Source organism: Vigna angularis, chromosome 2 (assembly GCF_016808095.1).
Source record: "Vigna angularis cultivar LongXiaoDou No.4 chromosome 2, ASM1680809v1, whole genome shotgun sequence".
NCBI classification, from domain to species: Eukaryota; Viridiplantae; Streptophyta; class Magnoliopsida; order Fabales; family Fabaceae; genus Vigna; species Vigna angularis.
In genome coordinates this window covers 15,444,380-15,458,998 of record NC_068971.1, presented here as the reverse complement: position 1 = coordinate 15,458,998, position 14,619 = coordinate 15,444,380, and the positions used below count along the sequence as shown (strand labels likewise).

At 31.2% G+C, this 14,619-nt stretch overlaps 1 protein-coding gene across 1 annotated transcript; it reads left to right on the top strand.

Moving 5' to 3' along the window:
• The first annotated feature begins 3,348 nt into the window (after nt 1-3,348).
• Nucleotides 3,349-8,411, top strand: LOC108320378 (ERBB-3 BINDING PROTEIN 1). The gene is made up of 10 exons (XM_017551782.2): nt 3,349-3,511; nt 3,673-3,792; nt 3,959-4,043; nt 4,153-4,302; nt 4,407-4,560; nt 7,109-7,324; nt 7,404-7,540; nt 7,628-7,719; nt 7,800-7,979; nt 8,128-8,411. The coding sequence occupies exons 2-10, from the start codon at nt 3,702-3,704 to the stop codon at nt 8,205-8,207; spliced, it is 1,185 nt and encodes a 394-aa protein (XP_017407271.1). The 5' UTR covers nt 3,349-3,511; nt 3,673-3,701; the 3' UTR covers nt 8,208-8,411.
• The last annotated feature ends 6,208 nt before the right edge of the window (nt 8,412-14,619 follow it).

The window sequence follows — 14,619 nt, the reverse complement described above, 5'->3', positions numbered from 1 at the left end:
TTTATTATTGTAGGATTTCTTTAAAGATAGGGGAGTTTAATTAGATTGGTGTCAAAGGGTGATTTTATCTTGTGAAATCTAGAGTTTTGTTGTTTATAGGAGCTTCTTTATGAGACCTTTGATTGATTTATTAAAACATTATGAATTTTATTAAGTGGAGAATAACTTAAGAAAAGTCAAATTGCTAAATTAAAACTTAAAGAGGAAGTTAAAATATCTGATGCAACGTTAGGCGCCACTATAGTGTTGTTGGGCACTAGTTGGACAAGAGCCACTGACTTGGCTAGTGTTGGACGGTACTTTAGTATTGTTGGGCGCAACCAAAATAGTGAATTCACTAACTTGTTAGGCACCACCTTATTTCCAACACTGAGTCATCTTGGGAAAATTGGGATTCCCTCTTCATTAATCGTTGGAGCAAGCTAAAATTTTTACAACTTATCTCAGACATGTCAATCTTTATTGTAATCATAGGGATCTGTCATTAGACGTTTATAGTTAGAGAAGTTTTTTTACCATCTTGATCTAATTATTTGAAATATAGTATTTGAATGTTATGCTAATACAATAGAAAATAAATGATGAATTCTTAGCTTGTAATTTAAAATAAACAATAAGTGACTTATGTTATGATATGAGTTTTAATTGAATTAAAGTACATATGTATGAAAGTGTGTTATGATTTAAGAAATTTTAAAGAATGTGATGAAGGAGCTAAGTGAGATACATTGTGTTTGCTAGTTTTCTTGTGGTTGTGCTATATCGATAAAGTTTATTACCAATTGAAATGTATGTGATTTGGATTATGAGGTAGTTATTCCTATGGTGAGAATACTACAGTAAGTTGGTTTTTGTGTGGGGGAGTATCGACGATAGGGGCTGGAACAAGATAATCTTGAATCTACTAGTAATTATATTCATATAAGTGAAAATAACTAGTTGTGAGAGTCAATGGGATTCATATATAAAGTATTGGTAGTGGTCAAACTCGTTAGATATAGAATTTACCCTATCATGCTCTATGGATCGGGAGAAGGCTCAAACATGTTATAAATGTAACTTTTGATAGGCATGAGTGATTGAGTAATGACAAGTGTATGATCTATAGGAACTAGTGAGTACACCATTACTCTAGAGGTTGTGTCATGGTTATTTATATATGATGAGCTATGAAAATCTTTATGTTTAGATGTCAATTGTAGGAATTATGAAGTTATGTGGTTACTTTTTGAATTTCTAGTATATTTTTTTTATTTAAAACTTATAAGTTTTAAAATATCTCTAACTTACCTTATTTGCTTTTATGTGTTGGTATTATCTACCTACAATGATCGTGATTTCCACTAAAACAGAACATAACATAGGATCTAAGGAGGAGCAGCGTTGAGTTGTTAAATGTAGCATTCGTTCAGGATGTTACTATTAAGATGTCGGCAAGTGTACCGAATCGTATCAAGTAATATAAAATGGTAAGACCAAGTATCATATCCTAGAGGACTCACGGCACTAAACAGTTGTGTAATTGCTTAACGAATTAAGACTTAAGAACAATTTTTGGGGTTTTGAATGCAAATGCAATATAAATAAACATGAATGTAATTTGATCAATTGAGGCTAAACACAAGAATAAATGGATGATGTTGATAATATGAGATGAGTATGTTGTTGGGGGTTAGATTTCACCATCTTTACTCTCACGCATATATGAATTGTTCTTCTTTATTAATTGTTAACATCACTTTCTAAAATACTTAGAACCCGATGTCTCGGCGAAAAAAGTCTATCCTTAATTACTAGATCACAATGTCTTGTATCACTAGCAATTAATTTTGCATTACGATTGGAAGCTTAAGATGACCAAAATTCATATCCCTATGTCTAGGCAATACTGCTTTTGGGAGAAAATTCTCCAGATATAGGTTTCCCCGTATGTGTCCATATCACGAAAACCAATAATCATGTCATGAATGAGTTAAACATAACAAGCATAGAGCAAAGAAGAATAACCCTAACAATTAATGAAAGAAGCATATATAAATTGGAATCAATTCAAATACATGAGAGTTTAGAGGTTACATCTTCCACAACAACAAATAAGATTAGTTCTTTATCATCATGAAGAAACTAGGTGTACAATAGATTGAAAGAGATAGAAAAACCCTAGAAACTAAAGAGAAGAGCTCCCGCATCCCTAAATTTGCCTCCAAACACAAGTCATATGACCATTAAAGGTGGAAACCACAATCATGAACATGTAAGGGTGAGTTAACTTAAAAGAAAGCATAATAACTAAACTTACATATAAACTTATCGGCGAAGTATGCAAGTGTCACTACCCACACTCTCCAAGAGAGCTTTCACGAAAATTTCACCTATGGTATAACTGTGTTGAGTCCACCATTCGCTACTACTCTCTGAAAGACCATAATTAGAGTCCTTATGGTAAGCTCCTAGAACCCCCTCACCTTTGGTCGATATGCACCACTCCTTAGTGCTCTCCTAAAGACCAATGTTGGAATCCTCAAGGTCAACTCCCATAGCCTCCTTACCTTTGGCTAAGACGCACCACTCTCCGTTGTTCTCCTAAAGAGCATAGTTGAAGTTTTCGATGTCAATTCCCATAGTCTCCTTAGGGACAACTCCTAGTGTCCCTCATCTTTGGCCAAAACACACCTTGTTTGAGTAATGGTAAATGCATGATTTTTAAGAACTAACCATTATATAAGTCATCCAAATGTTGTGTTTAAAGTTATTTATATATGAATGAGCTATCGAAATCTTTATGTTGATTATAGTAACTGTGAAAGTTATGTGATTGAATTTCTATTATATTCTTTTTTATTTAGAACTTATAATATGGAAGTATTAATGTAATTTATTCTATTTCTTAACTAGACAAATATACTGTAGTATAAAAATTCATAAACATATATCATAAAATAAAATAAAAAGAGAAAAGAATAATTATTAATGTTATTCTAATTTCAGACATATGAATATTATACATTTAAATTAATACCAATTTTATCTTTAATATATTAAATCTTACTTAGTATGTAATAAAATTTATGTGTATTCTACTAAATTATAAATATCAGAAATAATTTAAATTATTATTAATTAAATAAAAAATATATTTATATCTAATGATAGAAATAAAAAATTTTCTGCTGCTATCAATCCAGTAATATTATTAACTTGTTCTTGGTTGCAGAATTATTACCGTTCCCGAGTAGCAAAAGAGTAATGAACTACATTATAAATATATAAAATATAAAAATATAAAATTAAAACAAATAAATAAACTAAGGCAAGAAATGGAGTGTAAAAACCCTACTCAAAAGGTTTGTATTCTTACGAAAATGAAAAATCCTATATAAGCCAAAGCTGTCTCTGTGGCTGTAACCCTAGTTGCACAGAGCCACCGTTTGGTTCGACAAGACTTTCTATTTCCCCAGCCTTCATCTTCTTCATTCTTTTGCTCTTTCATAATCCCAACAACATCCTAACGGTGAGTGTTACCTCAAGATTCATTCGTCAATTTTCTAAACTTTAATCTGGGTATTTGTTTGTGCTGTTTTTCTTATTCTTTATAACGACCCATCTGGATAAAGATTTGATTTTTGTTGTTGTTTTTTTCATTTATTGTCCCATCTTATTTGGGTCTCTTAGAGGTCAGAGGACTACATAGTCGTGCCACCATGTCGGACGAAGAAAGGGAGGAGAAGGAGTTGGATCTCTCTTCTGCCGAAGTGGTAACGAAATACAAGACAGCTGCTGAGATCGTTAATAGTGTGTTTCTCACTTTCTCAATGTCTTTTTGTTTTCTCAAACTGTTTAGATTTTTGTTATTTTCTACCTTGTCCATGCATTTTTCTTTTTGTTGGAATCCAATTGAAGTTCCGTTCTTTATATATACATTTATACGATTTCAAAAACATCATTGCTGTTTTTTCAGAGGCCTTGAGGTTAGTTATTTCAGAATGCAAACCTAAGACAAAAATTGTGGACATTTGTGAGAAAGGGGATTCATATATCAGAGAGTAAGCTTTTGTTTATTCTTATACCATAGAGCATTGCCTTTGAGTTTTTTTTTTTTATATATATATTTGTAGAATTTTTCTCATAGGGTTAGCTTTTTTGTCTGTGTAGACAAACTGGAAATGTGTACAAGAATGTGAAGAGGAAGATTGAGAGAGGTGTTGCTTTTCCAACATGTTTATCAGTAAACAACGTTGTTTGCCATTTCTCCCCACTAGCCAGTGACGAGGCAGTTTTGGAAGAAGGTGATATATTGAAAATGTAAGATTTTCAGTGCTTGAATTTGTGATTATTTGTGGGGAAATGGATTCTGTGTTTTTTGCTATTATTTGGACATTGAAGATTGTTTCATTGGTTGTTTGCAGTGACATGGCTTGTCATATAGATGGTTTCATTGCTGCGGTGGCTCACACCCATGTACTTCAGGATGGTCCTGTTACAGGAAGGGCAGCCGATGTCATTGCCGCTGCAAATACTGCTGCAGAGGTGGCCTTGCGGCTTGTCAGACCAGGAAAGAAGGTAAACATTTGTAACTAGTTTTTATTGTGGTTGTATTTCATTGGTGGTTTGCTTTTGTTTCACAACATGTTACCCTTTTTTACTGTGCCTTTGTTTGATAGGTGTAAGTTCATATAATATATAAGCAGTTAACCTTGTTTAATTTGTAGAGAAATTACGTTGGTTATCTGTGTTGCTTGATGGAAGGTTCTTCTTTGCCTTAGTGTGTGCCATGTTGATTTTGATCTCTAAATGATGTAAACTGTTATGAGCTATGGATAAACTCCGGTGAAGCTTAATTGTCATAGTTACACTGATAGAGGTCATTTATTTTTTTACTGGTAGTGTTGGTACTGTGTCATGTATAATGAATGTTATTATTGAATTTTTTTGAAGACTTGATTTGTTATTGTGATTGAAATCGTTGCTAAAAACTCTGAATATAAATTTTTCCACTTTTCTACGTTTTCTTAAAATTATCTTGATTTGATTTATAATATATTGCTCTTGAACAATTTATCTCTGTATGATGAAGAAATTATTGGCTACGGATAAATTCCAATGAAGCCTGTTTCTGTCATAGTTACACTGACAGAGAATTGTTGATTTTGTTTGCATTTTTTTGTTATTTTACCTGCATGATGTATCCTGTCATCCACTGTCATGAAACACTTTTTAACTGGGATGAAATTTAGAAAAATTATGAACGGGATTTCATTGTTCTCTCCATATCACCTCTTCAAAATGTCTTACTCTGGTCCATAATATCATATTGAACTGTATGAACTTATCTCTATTTGATGACGAGATCGTAGGCTATGGATAAAGTTCAATGATGCCTATTTCTGTCATAGTTACACTGATAGAGTTGTTCATACTCTGTTCTATATATACCTGACTGACTGATTAGTACACCAGGAAAGAATATGTGCAATCTAGGATGGTTCATGTAATGTGAAATATGCCAGTTTCTATTTTTTATGCTAAATATGGTTATGTTAAAGGTTTAAGGTTTTCTTCACCTGTTTAATGTCTTGATATTAAAGGCAACTTTGCCAAGGTGATCAGTACCAAATTGGTTTCCTCTTTTCCCTGTTGCTGATACTAGAATTGGCTGGAAATAGTTTCATGCTGTGCTGATTTATATAGTCAGCACACCTGTCTAGCATAGCCAACAAAACATAGTGCCTTAATAAACATTTTTATGTTTCTGTAATTTGCCTCTCCTGTTAGCGTTGTCAATGTATGTGTGAATTCTGATTTTTTAGCAAAATATAAATTTGTAAGGCAACTTTGCCGAGGTGATCAATACCAAATTGGTTTCCTCTTTTCCCTGTTGCTGATACTAGAATTGGCTGGAAATAGTTTCATGCTGTGCTGATTTATATAGTCAGCACACTCGCCTGGTATAGCCAACAAAACATAGTGCTTTAATAAACATTTTTGTTACTGTAATTTGCCTCTCTTGTTAGCGTTGTCCATATATATCTGCATTCTGATTTTTTAGCTAAAAATTAAATTTGTAAGGCAACTTTGCCGAGGTGATCAGTACCAAATTGGTTTCCTCTTTTCCTTCTTGCTGATACTAGAATTGGCTGAAAATAGATTCATGCTGTGCTGATTTATATATTCAGCACACCTGTCTAGTATAGCCAATAAAACATAGTGCCTTAATATACATCTTTATGTTACTGTAATTTGCCTCTATTGTTAGCGTTGTTAATGTATGTCTGAATTCTGATTTTTTAGCAAAAAATTAAATTTGTAAGGCAACTTTGCCGAGGTGATCAGTACAAATTGGTTTCCTCTTTTCCCTGTTGCTGATACTAGAATTGGCTGAAAATAGATTCATGCTGTGCTGATTTATATAATCAGCACACCTGTCTAGTATAGCCAACAAAACATAATGCCTTAATATACATCTTTATGTTACTGTAATTTGCCTCTCTTGTTAGCGTTGTCAATGTATGTCTGCATTCTGATATTTTAGCAAAATATTAAATTTGTAAGGCAACTTTGCCGAGGTGATCAGTACTAAAGTGGTTTCCTCTTTTCCCTGTTGCCGATACTAGGAATTGGCTGAGAATAGTTTCATGGTTGTGCTGATTATATACCGTCAGTGCTCTTGTCTAGTATAGCCAACAGCGTGCTCTATTTAAAACATTAATTATTATTTACCTGTCTTTAATCCTATTATTATTCTTTTAATGTTATTGTAATTGGCCTCTCTTGTTGGTCTTGTCTGTGTATATCTATCTTGATTCTAATATTTGTAGCAACATTAAAGCTTTAACAAAGGCAACTTTGCTGAGGTGATCAATATCATATCGGTTTACTAGAATTGACTGAAAATAGTTTCATGGTTGTGCTTGTTTATATTTTTATTGCAGTACACTTGTCTAGTATAGCCAACATAATAATACCCTATAGAAATTATTACTTATCACTATTGTTTATAGAAATAGAAAAGATGGAAACGGCATATTCAACCCATTATTCATATCCATAAATGACCTTATTTTTAGAAGGAGATGCTCATTCTGTTTTTTAATCAAATTATTTTTTACAGAACAAGGATGTAACTGAAGCAATTCAAAAGGTTGCTGCTGCCTATGACTGTAAAATTGTTGAGGGTGTTCTCAGCCACCAAATGAAGCAGTTTGTTATTGATGGGAATAAGGTTGTGCTCAGTTTGTCTAATCCGGAAACAAGGGTTGATGAAGCAGAGTTTGAGGAGAACGAAGTTTATGCAATTGATATAGTAACAAGCACAGGGGATGGCAAGGTGGGTTAGTTATATGAACATATTTAATAGAATGGTATATCATACCATACGCAAGAAATTAATTCCCCTTGTCTTGCAGCCCAAGTTGTTGGATGAGAAGCAGACAACCATCTATAAGAGGGCTGTTGATAAGAGTTATCACTTGAAGATGAAAGCATCTAGGTTCATCTTCAGTGAAATCAGTCAGAAATTTCCAATTATGCCATTTTCTGCTAGGTAACCTTTAAATTTTTACACTGCTTCTACTGGTGTTCTAATTCTGATCCTTTCCATTTCTCTTAAAATTTCGTTTGTTTTGTACAGGGCTTTGGAAGAGAAAAGAGCTCGTCTGGGTTTAGTTGAATGTGTCAACCATGAGCTATTGCAGCCATATCCTGTTCTGCATGAAAAGCCAGGTAAAAAAAGCCTTTGGCTGGTAGCAAAATCACATCACCAAAGTGCCATTTATTTAAGGTTTTGTATAATTGTTTTTCAGGTGATTATGTTGCACATATCAAATTCACAGTCTTGTTAATGCCAAACGGGTCGGATCGGGTCACATCTCATCCACTCCAAGAATTGCAGCCTACAAAAACAATAGATGATCCTGATATTAAGGCCTGGCTAGCCTTGGGCACAAAAACAAAGAAAAAGGGTGGTGGAAAGAAGAAAAAAGGTAGCTGGAAGAGTTTGTTGCTGTTATATTACTCCTTGTGTATCATACTTTTATATTATTGAACACAACATTTACATATCTAAAATTTCATTATTCCTTGTGTTGAATGGCTCAACAAATAGCTATGCTTGTGTTTTTTCTATCACAGGTAAGAAAGGGGACAAGGTAGATGAGTCAGCTGAAGCTGAGCCTATGGACTCAACAAATGGGGCCACTTCTCAAGATTAGTTAACCACGTCCTCTACCCCCGAACAATGAAAGAGATTTTCTTTTCATTACCCCTTTTCAATTTTGGTACATGGTACATTGTTCGCCAAATTGTATTTTGTTTGATTATGAATTTTAGTATAGTTTTCCGACCTTGATTCTAACAGCAATTTTCATATGGTTCCTTAAAAAAACCAAACCGTACACTGGTGGGTTATATTTTCATCCAAACTGTTTGATAATTTGATAAAATGGTTTGGTTTTTGGTAAACTGAATCTGAACTGAACTAGATTTGGGCTGATTTTTAAAGCCTAACCAGTTTCAAATTGGTTTTTTAGCCATTTTTTTGTGTGAAACCCTCGATTTACTATCTTTCCAATAATAACTTAACTTTTGAGATTAGTTTAGGTTGAATGGGTGAGAATTGTCCTGGAGGGAAGTTGACAAACCGGAAGGTTTGTCGAAAGAAGTTATCTAAGACATTTAAGTTCAAAATGAAAAAGAAAAAAGCAAGAAGTTATCACTTTTTATTCAAAATCTGATTTTATATATTTATATCCTTATTTAAACTTGTAAAATTAGAATCATTATTAAAAAAGTTAGCTTTTTAAATTTGTATAATGGAAATGGCTACTAAATGAAGAGGAACTATTCTGAAAAAACATTTATAAAATATTAATTATTTTTGGTAGAGTGGAAGAAATGAGAAAGTTCCTTGCAATGTGAAATACTAGATGATTTACAGTGCATAGTTATACTTCATCATCTTTTCACTTTTTATTCCATCTCTATTGTCATTGGATGGCAATGGGTATGTATGATGACCCATTTAATAAAATTGTATCTGGATATTTACATAAAAAAATTTGCAATTAAAAAAAATCGTGGATACTTCTTGGATATCCATTTTCAACTAGTGAATATTTTAAAAATATTATTTTATAAATTTTTAAATGAAATTTAAATTAAATTGTAAAAAAATTCAAATAATATTTAAAATATATATTAAGTAAAGTTAATGGATAGTAAATAAAAGTTAAAACATAAATTTAAATTAATACAAAATAATAATAAAATATATATCTAAATACAATTAATTTTAAAAAGGTTTAATACTTTATTCTGGAACAACAGTTAACTATTTTTCTTAATATACATTTTAATATAAATTCTTTATAGAACTTTTTTAACCATTTTTTTTCTAGTCTCCATAATAACCTTTTAGTTTCATTGGTCCAATAAAATAGGGTAGGGTGAGCAAAGAGAAAATTGTAGAATGAGATTAAAGAAAGAAGGCTATTAAAAATAAAATCTAAACTCGTATCTTTTTATTTATAGAGTCATCTTCCAATTACTTTTCATTTAATTCAGATTGTATTTTTATACTTTTTTTTTAATATTGTTTCAATGTCTTTTTTTTAATATTGTTTCAATGTCTTTTTTTTAATATTAAGTTTCAATTAGAGATAATTCAGGATAAAATACTTTTGAAATAAAATCTGATGATCTAAAATATAACATTTTTAATGGCCATACTTATTTTAATTATTTGACAAATAATACGCAGTATTAATATTCCAATTGAAATTCATAGTAAAAACTAAAAAGCTTGAGTTAATTGCAGCAAAATTTCCTAAAATATTCTTAATTACATTTACATTTTTCTTCAGATATAAGTTCAAAAAATTTATAAAAAATCAAAGATATTTTTAATTTAACTCATAATTTCACTTTTTTTTCTTCTACATTATATCATAACTTAATAAGCTTCATTACGTTGTTCTTTTTTTAAAGCCATGATTCTTATGATTAGTAATTAAATTCTTTTCTTAAATCTCTAAATATAATAACTAGTGTTTTTTCAAGGAAGAATAATAACCAGGTTATTATACAAAAGTCGTTTCTTTTCTAATATAAAAATAGCTCATAATTGAAAAAAAAATACACAATTATATCTTAAAGTTATAAAAGAACTAAAATATAGAAAAATAATAATAACATTATTAGTTAAAATTTATATACTAAACAGGTTATTATTTAAAATAAACGGGACACATTAATTTTTGTGTACGAAAGGGACAAACACCATTTTTGATACAAAATAATTGCAAAAAATAACAGCACGTTGAACCCTCACATGGAAAGTAAAGAAGAGTATGCATGGGAGGTAAGGGGCTACGTGAGTGATATGGGAGGAGAGAGTATTTGAGTGATATGGGAGGAGAGATTATTTAAAGTAGAAGAAAAGTAGAAGAGGAAAAAAAACTGACAAAAACCTGCATTGCATAGAAAAATAGAAGAAAAGTATAAGAGAGAGAAAAATAGTTAATGTCGTTTGTACGGATTTAATGAAAGGGATTTCATTGATGCAAATTTTATTAAGTGAGGACATAATTAACGCACTTTTTAAAGGATTGACTAATTTGACATTTTCGAGCGAAACTTAGGACAAAATAGAGTATTAAACCTTTTAAAAATAATTGTTCTAAAAATAACACTCCAGGATTTATGTTTCTTCTCCTACATCTTCATTTTGACCACTTAATTTCTAAAACAAATAAATACAAATAAATACAAATAAAGTCATTAATCAATGACAAATTGACACTATTAATAAAATCATATTAAAATATTATAACCAAAATCACTAACATCATCATCAATTATCTCCTTATTAATCTTCATGTTATCCACTTTCAATTTTGAAGAACCTGAAAAAGAAAAATAAATTCATTTGTCATAGGCAATCATTTGAATGAATATAAATATGTAAGTTGAATTGTTCATTTAATTACCTTGTATGTCACTCCATAGCCAATCTTGAACACACATCAATGCCTCTAAAGTGTCTGGGTGTAATCTACTCCGATGTGGAGTAAGAAATCAACCACCAGTACTAAAAGAAGACTCAGAAGCAACTATTGAGATAGAAATGGCTAGAAAATCTCTTGCAATCATTTGTAAGATTGAATATTTTAATCCATTAGTCTTTCACCAAATTATAATGTCAAATTCTTCATCTGAATCCGGTAGTGTCAGTTCCTCCAAGTAAAAATCAAGTTCTAACATATAATTTGATGGTTCATTTTTCTTTGCAATATGATGTTTTGCAAAATCTCTCCTCCAAGCATCTTTTCTATCGTCAACAATTTGGCCTACATTTATGTTCGAATTTTGACATGAAGAAAGTGACTTCTTACCTTTCATGTACATTTCATACTCTTTTACCAAGTCCTTAAAAAGAATCTTCACCTTTTCAATTTCAAAATCAGATTCATTGCCATATATATGAGGGAAAAAATAATCCAACAAATCAATTTTGTACCTGTGATCTAAGACAATACCTATAGCCATCACTCCACTGAACACACTCCAATACTTGTTAAACTTTAAAACCATAGATGCATTCATTTGGTGAATAATAGAATTGGGAGAGTTAAGTCATTCCATCAAAGCCAACTTAATTTCACATACCTTTGGAAAGAAAATGTTGGTAGTTGGATAAGAGGTACCAAAAAACAAGAGTGTCACATCATAAAATATTTCCAACTTTTGGCAAATTTCATTTGCCATTTCCCAATCATGTCGCTAGGCAAAACCTTATATTGACTCTCTCGTTGTGATAAACGATCAAATACATCTTTGTATTGTATGGCTACTTGAAGCATTAAAAATGTAGAATTCCACCTAGTTCTACAATCAACAACTAATTTTCTTATGAATGGAATATTCAATTGAGCACATGTCTCTATAAATTTTTCTTCTCTTTTAGGTGTAGCTGTCAAAAAATTAGCACTTTCTCTGACCTTTTCAATGACATTAGCAATTATGGACAAACCATCCTTCATAATCAAATTCAATATATGTGCACAACATCGCATGTGAAACAATTGGTCACCCAAAATAAGAGACTTAGGTGAAATCTTGTCTTAAATGCGATCAATCATTGCATCATTTATAGTGCAATTATCAACTGTCAAAGTAGAAATTTTTCTATCTAGATTCCAATCCATTAAACATTCAACCAATTCAGCAAGAACTTGACTAGTATGAGGAGCAGGCACATGCATAAACCTAAAATTGGAAGTCATATTTTATTAATTTAGTGAAGAAGAACAATGTTAATATAAAAATTACACTTAAAATAGAGAATAATATAATGTTATTACCTTACAAGTTGACTTTGTAGCCTCCATAAATCATCAATAAAGTGAGTTGTTATAGTCATGTAGCCTCTATTTTAATTACTAGCAGTCCATAAATCAGTTGTAATTGCAACTCGACTTTGAATCTTTGACAACAATAATTTCAATTTCTCTTTTTCAGCATTGTAATTCTAATATCCTTTTTTAAGGTGTTTCGAGAAACCACTTTAAATAGAGGTTGTACAGCAACACAAAATTCTTTAAAGCCTATGTGATCAACCATTGACATTGGATACTCATGTAGAATTATCATCTTACGGAGTGCATCTCTAGCTATTTGTTGATTAAACACATAATTGCCAACAACTAGAATTTCACCACCTTCTTTATGAGTTTTTAAAAATGATTGTTTGATGTCCCATGTTGTTCGAAGCTTACAACTCTTGAAATGGTTTCTCAAATGTGACGTACCTTGCTTTTCCTAACCTAGAAAACTTTTGGAACAATAATTGTACATCTCTCCATTTCCCATTTACCTTTTGTCTCTTAAAGTGATTCCAAACATCTGACAATAATCTTCTTGAGTTAACAGTAGGAGTTGAACTTTCAGTTTGATTTCAATCTACAGGAAATCATTTTGATTTGAATCTCCTACATTAGGTTCTATAGATTGTCCTTGTTGGCCATCTTCTATAGGAGAAAATGTATCTTGGGTAGACATCCTAAAAAACAAAAAAAAAATTTGATCAACATAAGTTACTTAGTTTTGTAACTTATTCTATTTTATAATAGACTCAAGTAATAAAATTTGTTCTATATTACCAAAATATTATATCAACCTTGTCCTACAAAAACCCCATCCTTATACTATCTATATAAACATACAATATATTCATCACTTAAATCATTTTAAAAATTTCTTGAGCATACAAAAAGATTATCTATATAAACATACAATATATTTATAGCAGATCACACACAAAAAAACATACAATAAGACTATCTATATAAAAGGTATGTCAAACCACGTTGACAACCCCCGTAACACCAACTTCAATAACCCTGTCACATCACAAACCAAAACAAACACATAACATTTCACTATATATAATTATGCCTAACCCTTTTCATAAAAGTGACGTCTCATCATCATCACTACAATGTAAGCCTCAATTTTAAATTCTTTAGTTATTCTTTCATGATTACATTTAGTTTTCTAATGTTCTTTGTATTCAAATTTGGGAGCTTTTGTTGCTTTCTCATATCTACCAAGCTGTGTTATTGATTTGACCAAGAACTTTGTCAAGAAGAACTAGGAGAAATATTTGTGGAAGCTAAACTCCCCTTTAAAAATATGTTTTTATAGAAATATAATAAAAAACTTTACAATAAAAGAATAAATTTGTTAGTTAGCATAAACAAAAGAAAGTGAGCAAGGTTTGGTGAAAGAGATGTTATGATTGGTTTAACTAAATATTTTGTCTCATGCAGAAGATGATAGAGACTGTTCCAAATTGTAATACTTAGTTTCAGATTGTAATACTTAGTTCTAAACAATCGTAATTAACTAAATATTCCTTTTCCTTTATTCCAAGTATTTGTAGGGATTGATTGTGAATTTTACTGAGCAAGATAACTAAATACAGGGGTATGAAGTTAAAAAAAAATACAATGGTGTGAAAGACAAAGGAACAAACAAAAAGCTACCAACATTGTGGTTCATCCTTTTTGTTAATGAACTCTTGCTTTTTAAGAGTTAGGCTACAAGAAACTAAATTGACATATACTCAGTTTACTAGTTACTAGGTTGCAAATTTCATTGAATGCAACTGAACCAATGCTTACATTAACAACTATAGATAAACATATTTCCAAAGCAAACACCTGCTTTCACCGCTTCAAAAACCTTCACTGACTTTTGTTAAAATACTCTTCATTGAGTCAATAACACAAACACGTGGGTTGCTTCAGATGGAATGCACAAGATAACCAGACCAAAGTAATTGCAGCACCATTATATCAACAAAGCAATTGAATCCACCCCGCAGACACAACATGCGTAGATAAAACAATGCTCCAATACTCATTGTGTCTCGACCAACATACCAAATAAAGAGTTGTCCTAGCTACTTCAGCTGGAACTAAATCCTCTTTGCTACTTCAGTTGGAACATAAAATAATTTAATAAAGTTCGAACCAACATCAACAAACTAAGATAAAATAAAACAGAGAAAGAAACAATGTATAAGAATGCAAAATCAATTGTTCCTTATAGGCTAGAACCGAA

What these genes read in the sequence shown, in the direction of transcription:
- LOC108320378 (XM_017551782.2), top strand. Translation starts at nt 3,702, where the DNA reads ATGTCGGACGAAGAAAGGGAGGAGAAGGAGTTGGATCTCTCTTCTGCC. An exon ending in GAAGGTGATATATTGAAAAT is followed by an intron (nt 4,303 to 4,406) that starts GTAAGATTTTCA and finishes GGTTGTTTGCAG; the next exon opens with TGACATGGCTTGTCATATAG. An exon ending in TGTTCTGCATGAAAAGCCAG is followed by an intron (nt 7,720 to 7,799) that starts GTAAAAAAAGCC and finishes ATTGTTTTTCAG; the next exon opens with GTGATTATGTTGCACATATC.